The following is a 9308-nucleotide window of genomic DNA, read 5'->3' as shown; positions in this document are numbered from 1 at the left end:
TCAGTATTCAGTTTTGTTAGAGTTAGTTGGGGACATGTCCCAGCAACTCAACTCAGTTGAAGGCTTTTCATAGATAGTAATAGATTCAGCTTGAGTTGTTAAGTGGTTGTTAGTTATCACTAAACTCTTAGTACATTTTATATAGTCAGACTATTTGGATTTTGTTTCTCATTTTCAGATATCCACTACTTTAGCTTTTGTATAGTTCATGTTTTACTTAGTTATTTTTAGTATGCTTATGATATACCAGACACAGGGTTAGCTTGGGGTCACTCGTGGTCCTAGGTCCCGTGTTACGTAAAGGTGGTAGCCTCGGTGCGTGACAAAGGAGGTGGAGATATTACATACATTCACAGAAGGAAACTCCCTAGCAGACCTTTTTTACTAATCATGTTATCAATTTTGCAGATGTAAATAGACATCAATTTCATAACTTTCTAGAGATTCCTCAAAAAGCTAAAGCAATTGTTCAATTAGAAAAAACAAAGACTCAAAATTTGCGAATAAAAAAAGTTCATAACAAGGAATACAAGCTACAATGGGGAGACATGTAATTAACTAACGACAACAAGGAATTTGGTTTAAAATTTCAGTTCATCTACAAGTAATAGAAAATTTAAACATTTAGTTGACTTTGGGACAAAGCCTGAAAGTTGTCTTGGGCAGTTGTATCTACTCCATCGGGGTTCAACCTGCTAGGGAAATGAAATAGAGCGTGCAAACCAAAGAAACCTAAGTACTAATTGAAAGAGATAGAACACTTATCGGAGACGAGCTCGATTTAGCTTGGATGATTTTTGGGCGAAGCCCTAGGATTGAAATCTGAGGTCATTTCAAAGGGAAATAGGTGTTGAAGTGATTTTCCTACAACAACTTAGATCCACATCACTCATGTTGAAGAAGTCTTCATTGGTTTGAATCATAGCATCAATGAGATTTTTTTACGTCGAAATGATTTCACACTAAATTTGAGTGTTATGTTAATTCTAGTTTTTGGCTGAAGAGTTGTGAGGTGCGATGGAGGTTTGCTCACCGAAGAAGACGCTTCAGTCTGGAGGTGTTGGTCGGAGCTAATGTAATGAAGCCTCTTTCTATTTTAAGCTTTCCTTGATCATTTTGTCATTGTTTGTTTTTCTCTTTAATACTAGGCCACTTTTGGGTCTGGTCATAAACATTCTAATATAAAAATTTGAAACAAAAAAGTTATCAAAAAAAGGACTAAGATATTTTCTTTAATAGTAAAAGAAAATCAAAGACAAATAAATTGGAATCGAGTGTGTAATGAAATATATATATATATATATATATATATATATATATATATATATATATATATATATATATATATATATATATATATATATATATATATATATATATATATATATATATATATATATATATATATATATATATATATATATATATATATATATATATATATATATATATATATATATATATATATATATATATATATATATATATATATATATATATATATATATATATATATATATATATATATATATATATATATATATATATATATATATATATATATATATATATATATATATATATATATATATATATATATATATATATATATATATATATATATATATATATATATATATATATATATATATATATATATATATATATATATATATATATATATATATATATATATATATATATATATATATATATATATATATATATATATATATATATATATATATATATATATATATATATATATATATATATATATATATATATATATATATATATATATATCACAACTCAAATTAATGAATACAATAAATTCATAACAAAAATATCACGTTCTATACCTATTTAAAAAAAATATTTATTCCACTTAACTTATATATTTTTATAATAAGCTCATGATTTGTGTATAAATATTTTTAATATGCTATTAATAAATTTAAATATTGAATAATTGTCCTCAAAATATAGTGTTGTATTAATTAATGGAGTATGGTCCCGCCAACTATGTAAATACATTTGGTAATTTAGCTATAAATAGGTAAAATTTACCTCAATCTGTCTTATCCGCCCAATTCGTTTAAATTTGGACAGATTATTGATCCATTCATTCATGAGTTCAACCCATTAAAATTTGGGTTGATATGTAACCCAAAATTGTCCGTGAGAAATCTTATTAAAATATTTTTAATTTTTTTAATTTGACATATTATTATTTATAGATATAATAAAAAGAATAATTTTGTAAGGTACTATTATATTTTAAAATACCAAATAAAATAATTAGGCTCAATAAAAAAAAAATTGAGTCGAATTTTGACAGATTACTTAATGCATTTTGACCCAAATAAATTTGAATTAAATTGAAATTTTTAGGGCAATTATTATTCTTAGCCATATGACTCATCCAAATTTAACTCAACTGCTCTATTGCTGCCGCTAACTATAAATAAAGATTTGTTGTTTTAAAAAATGAAAAAGAGAAAGCAATGTCCGCAACAGGGAGTTGCAGTTTGCCGGAATCGGAGTCCCACCGGCATCTCGTCAAGGAGGTAATTGAGTCGATACTTTAACAGCGGTAATATGTAAGTTTTGATGTACCAATCGAGAGTTGGGTGGAATTCCTAATGATTATATTTATGGCAACATAGGTGAGAAGTCACGAGGTTGCGATAGCCGAACTCAGTAACCTTCCTGATTCTAGGGTATGTTGTTCTTATTTTCTCGAATTCCGCACTTACTAGTGATTCATGGATTTTCTTTTAGTTCTGTTTGATTTTATAGTTCAATAAAACTACATAGGGTTTTAGCCTGGGACATTATTGAAGAGTCTTGGGCTATTTCAAAGTAGGCTATGGCTGGCTGCACATTAAGTCCAAGCTTGAAACTACCTTTTAAGCTGATAACATTTTAAGACTAAAAATCCATCTCTTTAGGGAAATGGGTGAGGTTGCCTCTAAGATGTAGAAGAAATAAATAGTGGGGAAAGATGTCAACTCCCTTTTGGGAATCAATACAATCCAAGGCAAAGGAAAGTATGAGCTTGGAGAAATCCTTGTTACATTCCAGGTTAGGGAGGGAGGCCATATCAACAGGGAAGTGGAGTTGGTTCCTAGATGTATCTCATAGGTTAGGAGAAAGTCAGAGGAAGAGTAATTTGCCAACGACTTAGTCAATTACTTGTCACAGAAGAAATCAGTTGGGGGAAAGAATTGTGAATCACTACTCACTAGGCTGAAAGAAGGAGATAATTATACACGGTTCTCTAATAAGATGGCAAATGCTCGCTCAGTCCCTAATAAAGGATTCAGAACAATTTAAGATTTAGAATTTATATAAACTAGTAAATCCTAAGTTAAGATATATACATATACAGAGTAAAACATTGAACCTGAAATCATTTGAAATCTCGATTACATTGATAGGTTTGACATTGATTGGCGATGCTGTAAGATGAGAAGGATATAAGAAAAGGAATGGTCCAGTACTATGCCGTCAAGAGGCTGTAAACAAGAACATAGGTGAAATGTCACTTGAAGACGGATTTCTTAAGTCAATCTGGCTGATAGCGAGACATTTGAAAAACCTTTTAGATTGGACAAAGAGGTGGATGCAATAAAGAGTTCTGTTCTGAGATAAGGCAACGGGGTCAGATACTTTTATGATGGCACTTTTCCACCATTGTTGGGAAGCATTGAGTATACTTTCTACTCATTTATAGTAACCAAAAGAAGACCGGAGCACAGGAAAGAGAGGGTATAAAACTTATTTTTTAATAGGAAACATGTACCACGGTTATAGCCAAGGTACTATCAGTGAGATTGAAGTTTGTTGTGGCTAGTCAATGTACACATTTAAAAATATTTGATTAAAGTCAATTATTGGATAGTTAACATTCCACATTTTAGAATGTTTGATTTAAGTCTATTGTAGGCTAGTTAGTTTCCACATTTCGGAGTATTTTTGTAGAAAAAATGAAAGATCCTCATTGATTATTGATATCTAATGAGTAATGAGTGAGTGTAGAACCAAACTTGGTATGTAAGCCCAATGGTAGTAAGGACTTACAAATATGAAGATTAAATTGCTTAATGCACTTACTTGACAATTTGGATTTGGGGGATGAAGGTTCTCCGTAATTTATGGAATCCATAGTCCCTTTTTTGGTAGTACTAGCAGTATAAGGTGGGTCTCCCTTATTCTTGTTGTCATTCACTTTGGTGTGGAATCTTAGATAGATAAATGGAAGAAATTGGAGCTAGTGGATTTACAGGGGTTTTAGAATGTGACATTGGATCGAGTCCTTGATATTGCAATTCACAAGTGTTTACCATCTGATATATTTTGATTGTGGTTATAAATGAGAAAATCTTCAGAAATTAGTCTAAGAATAGCCATTCAAGACCTGAATGAGAAGAGATGCGTGAATTAATGCAAAATATCTATGGTTCCACAAGAATGAGAAATGGAGAGCATAGAACAGACCAGTTATTAGTACTCTCTCTATGCGTGTAAATCCAATCACATTAAGAATGTGAAATGAACTGTTATTAATTAGCGTTGCATGTCCAAAGCGGTTGAAAAGATCTAATGACTTGTTATAATGCTGTAGATTGGCAGTACTGTTTTCTCTACTTGACATTCATATTAGGGCACCCGCAACTATAGCAAGTTTGAGGTAATGAAAGCAGCATTGGAAGTGCCTGCTATGTGTTTTTGGATGAATTAGAATGATATTTACAGGGGGATAAATCAAGGTCATGAAAAGAGCTTAAGAGTTGAGAGATATAAAAAGATTGCTTTTGTCTAATTTGTATTGTTGGTGTAAAGGTGAAGGGGATTCTAATTCAAATTCAGATTTCAGTTTCTTTTTTTGAAGTTGAAATTTAGATTTCAGTTATTGTTAATCACAATAATTTTAAAGTTGCTATGCACCTGTAATGTCAAGTTTTTTTCAATTGCATGTGCATTCTTGAAGTAGTGATCTATACTTCAATGTTTAGCTAATATTTGAGAGTGGTGAAGTGGCTGAAACATTGGGGAGTAAAGAGAAAGGTATATAGTGAGAAAAGAAAAGAAATCAAGGAGAACTATAGCTTTGATAAAGTTGTCAAAAAATCTCAAATGCAGCATCTGCCTATCTCCATCAAATGAGATTGATTAGGGAATTCTTTAATGCAGATGTAGAAAGGTCATAATGAGAATTTGACGAAAATAAGTTCCTTGTCCCTTGCTTTTCATCAAAAAAAGAAAGGAAAAAGTTCATTTCACTTTGCTCATCTTTGGTTTCTTCTTTTACGATCTGTCAACCACTCCTCCACTGGAAAGATCCATCGGTGCTAGTTTCAAAACTTGTCTGATCTGTCAACCACTCTTCCACTGGAAAGATCGTCACATAAACTCAAGCATGGTACCCCAACAACAAAGACATACCCAGTGAAATCCCACAAGTGTGGTCTAGGGAGGGTAGAATGTACGCAAATTTTACCCATAGCAAGACAACACGACACAATTTCTATCTGATTCTATGTCTTGATCCACTTTTCCTCTAAGTTGCATGGAATCTACACTTTTGGTGCCGCCGTGCTGACATGACATGCGTGTGGGATCTGTACCGGATATGGTCAATCTATTTTGGGGTAATTTGACCAAAATGGACTGTTAAATTCGATACAATAACAATGATCTCTAAATTAAGGCTAAAGCTAGGGTAAATCATAATTTGGGCATATATTTTTTTCATCGTTAAAAGATATTTATATTTAAAAGCTTGCAACCAGAAGTTGCTTTAATGATATTTACAGATTAACATCACTGTCTGGATGGTACTTTTCAACAGATGAGCAAATTGTGTTCAAGTGGTGATTGATGAAATATCTAATCCTCCTTTTCCCTGTCTGGTATGGTCTTACATTCCGCTGTCCCTACTCATTAAATCTACTTAGATAGTGGAATGGATGGCTTAGAACATGTGTAGGGTGTTTAGCAGTTTTATTCAATCACTTTCCAGTTCCCTCTTGGGATTCTCCAAAAAGATAAAAGGAGGCCACGGTGGGGTGGAGTCGGTAGGATTTTTGTCAAGCCTTTATCTTATGAAATGGAGGTCTTTACATGGTGGCATGAAACAACTAAAGTAGCTTTGAGTTTTTTAATACCTTGATTCTTTCAATTATCACAAGTTGAACTGATGACTTCCTTGATCTATTTTGTTGTATTATCCTCTTAAATTTGAAGCACTTTGTGCATGTATGATAAATAAGGTATAAATGTGGATATATGATATACATTTGTAATAATATCATTCAAGTTTTAATTAATTTACGAGGATGTACTTTGTTACTTCATCACCAGGCTGTCTACCGGAGAAATGGCAATCTATTCTTCCGTACAACTGTTCAGAAAGCAACAACATCAGAACAAAGTAAAATATTCTATCTGTGCATGGATTCAAGCAGTTTTTGTACTGATCACTTTTTCTGTATGTTGTTTTCATCTTCATTGTTTTTCTCTTTTGGGCAGAACAAGTGGACATGGTCAAATCTAAGTTACAAAAATTAAGCTCTTAATGAGTCTAACAAGATCTATTCAGTTTGAGAGGTTGGGAAGAGGTAAAACCAACTCTTCGCTTGTGGAGAGCATGAATCTGACTTACTTTTTAGGTTATAAGCATTTTTGGAGATTATATACCTGTTGAAGTTGGTATTACCATAGTGTTTTTGACTTTACCATATTGTTATAGTTATATTTGATTATTTTTCATTTCAATGTGCTACATGAAATTACAAACTTGCGTAATTTTATAAGTAGTCAGATTTGCAAGTTTGTCTCCATCAGACCCGAACTGGCCGCTTCTCATTGTATGTATGCAAGTGAGATTCGGAGAGAGCTGTTATTGAATTGAAGAGCACTTTAACAGAGAGGGTTAACTATTTTGACTGAAGAGTCATTATTTAATCTGAAGCAAATTTAATGTTATTGATATATTTATTATTCGGAAAAGGGTCAAAATTGCCCCTGAACTATGTGAAATAAATCACTTATACCCTTTGTTACATTTTGGGATCAAAAATGCCCCTGCTGTTATTCTAAGAGACCACAAATACCTTCAAGGGTTAACATCCCAAATTTTTATTGATGTGGCAAGCCACGTGGGACTAATCCTTCCACCTAGCGTTGCCAACTTGGATTTACTACAAAAGAACTAGACCTTTAGCGGCAACAACAGTCGCCCCAAAAGCCCAGAAAATCGTCACTAAAAGTTTTAAACATTAAATTCTCATTTTGTGTTTTTTTTCTTCGTTGTTTTTAAAAAACAAAAAATGATATCGATTAAGTAGGAGTTTGAAGACACTGTATGTTTTATTTTTATGTCATATGTAAATGTATAAAATGTACAATGATGCATTATATAGTAGGAGATTTGAATCGAGAAGTAATTTGATGATTTTTCATAATAATATTGTATGTTTTTAATGTTTATATTGCAAGTTATTTATTTTAGAAAATTAGGTTGCAATCGAAAATTAATTATCATATTTTTTTGTTGAAAAAATAGATTTTACTAGCGAATGGTTGTTGGAGCCTTAGTCGCCACTAAAAGTCACTCATAACCTTTAGTGGCAATATTTTGGAAATTTGTGGCGATTTTGTCGCCACTTAAGGTCAAGTTCTTTTGTAATGAATCTTAGTTGGCAACGCTTAGGTGGAGGGATTAGTCCCACGTGGCTTGCCACGTCACTAAAAACTTGGGGTGTTAACTCTTGAGGGTATTTGTGGTCTCCTGGGATAACGGTGGGGGTATTTTTTATCCCAAAATGTAATGGAGGGTATAAGTGGTCTATTTCGCATAGTTCAAGGGTAATTTTGACCCTTTTCCGTTTATTATTTATATAGTGATTTAAGTTATATAATCATTAATCAACTATTATATCTACAGAGTGATTTTTTTGCTTGACAATTTTTTTAAGTGATGATCTACTTTAATTACATAAAAATAGCTACTTGAGTTGATTAGTTTGGTCTTTTTATGAGCTACTTTTATCGTTTTATTTTATGTTTTAAGTGTACGATAGCATATTGATGTGGGCATACATGTTGAGTCCGACATTGGTTGTGGGAAGGTTTAGTTGATCAACTTCCATTGTTTCAAACAATCTACTTGTCACGAGCTAGCTTTTAAGGTTGAATAAGATTTAAGGTATATATTTTTATCATGATATTGGAGGGAGATCCATCTCGATTCATTGTTTACTTCATATTTAGTTTTATTTTATGTTGTCTACATTCTAGATGTCGAATTCATTATTTTTAACATGATTTTTGTCACGATTCAAAATTCAAGCTCATGATAGCATCTTCACTTAACTAACCGATAGGTAACTTGACCTTTCGCCCATATCGAATATCAAATCAATAAGCGGAAGTTATAATGACGGAAGTGAAGTCTCAACAATACCAAGCTTGAATAGGATAATTAAAGACGTGCACATAACATATTATACTCAAGTTTTGGTGTCACAGGTTACAGGTATAAGAGCTTTAAAGACTTGGGGTGTGTTTGGTATGCACAAAAATATTTTTTGAAAAATATTTTCCAAATTTTTCATGTTTAGTTTGTTTAAATATTTTTTCAAATTACTTATTTTTCTCAAATTTAGGGAAAATGACATCTCTTAAAAAATTAAGAAACACATTTTTAGAAACTCTCCTCCAACCTCAAATTACAATTTTTTTCTTACCCCACCTTGTACCCTGATTGTACCCATTCAAAAAAAAAAATCATTAAAAATCAATTTATTTTATCCTTACTCCGGCTCCTCTACCCCCAACCAGCCCCTCTCCAACATAAAAAACTTAATAAATTAAAATATTATTTTTGAAAAATACTTTAAATTGTAAAATTCGGGTTTTTGCTCTGCCCAACACCTGACTACCTCTACCCTTCCCCTCCGCAAAATAAATGAAAAGTTTGTTCAAAATTTCATTTTCTTTAGCTCACACATACCCCTCCCCCCAAAAAAAAGTATTTAAAGATCATTTATAAAAAAAATATAGTTTTAATTTCAAAATTTAATTTTTTCTTCCCCACTCCTATCGCTGACCCCCCAAAAAAAATAATTAAAAAAAAAATAATTTGAAAAATATTTTCAAATTTTAAGAATTTTATTTTTTTACCCCCCACCCCGACCCCCTCCCTAAAAAATTTTAAAGTTTGTTTTTGAAAAATACTTTCAAATTTTAAATTTTTTTATTCTTTTACCCCCTAACACGACCCCCCCCCCCCCCCCCCC

At 31.7% G+C, this 9308-nt stretch overlaps 1 protein-coding gene across 1 annotated transcript; it reads left to right on the top strand.

The window, feature by feature from the left end:
- The first annotated feature begins 2464 nt into the window (after positions 1-2464).
- On the top strand, positions 2465-6993 carry LOC107060450 (uncharacterized). Its single transcript, XM_015308409.1, has 4 exons — positions 2465-2570; positions 2670-2723; positions 6370-6439; positions 6538-6993. The coding sequence occupies exons 1-4, from the start codon at positions 2508-2510 to the stop codon at positions 6582-6584; spliced, it is 234 nt and encodes a 77-aa protein (XP_015163895.1). The 5' UTR covers positions 2465-2507; the 3' UTR covers positions 6585-6993.
- Positions 6994-9308: the final 2315 nt, after the last annotated feature.

Source organism: Solanum tuberosum, unplaced genomic scaffold, assembly GCF_000226075.1.
Source record: "Solanum tuberosum cultivar DM 1-3 516 R44 unplaced genomic scaffold, SolTub_3.0 scf00081, whole genome shotgun sequence".
In the NCBI taxonomy this organism is placed as follows: Eukaryota; Viridiplantae; Streptophyta; class Magnoliopsida; order Solanales; family Solanaceae; genus Solanum; species Solanum tuberosum.
The sequence above is the reverse complement of the archived record's forward strand: the minus strand, read 5'-3'. Positions and strand labels throughout refer to the sequence as shown.

Coding starts and splice junctions, on each gene's coding strand:
- LOC107060450 (XM_015308409.1), top strand. CDS start 2,508: ATGTCCGCAACAGGGAGTTGCAGTTTGCCGGAATCGGAGTCCCACCGG. Junction 2,724..6,369: donor GTAACCTTCCTGATTCTAGG/GTATGTTGTTCT, acceptor CTTCATCACCAG/GCTGTCTACCGGAGAAATGG. Junction 6,440..6,537: donor AGCAACAACATCAGAACAAA/GTAAAATATTCT, acceptor TCTTTTGGGCAG/AACAAGTGGACATGGTCAAA.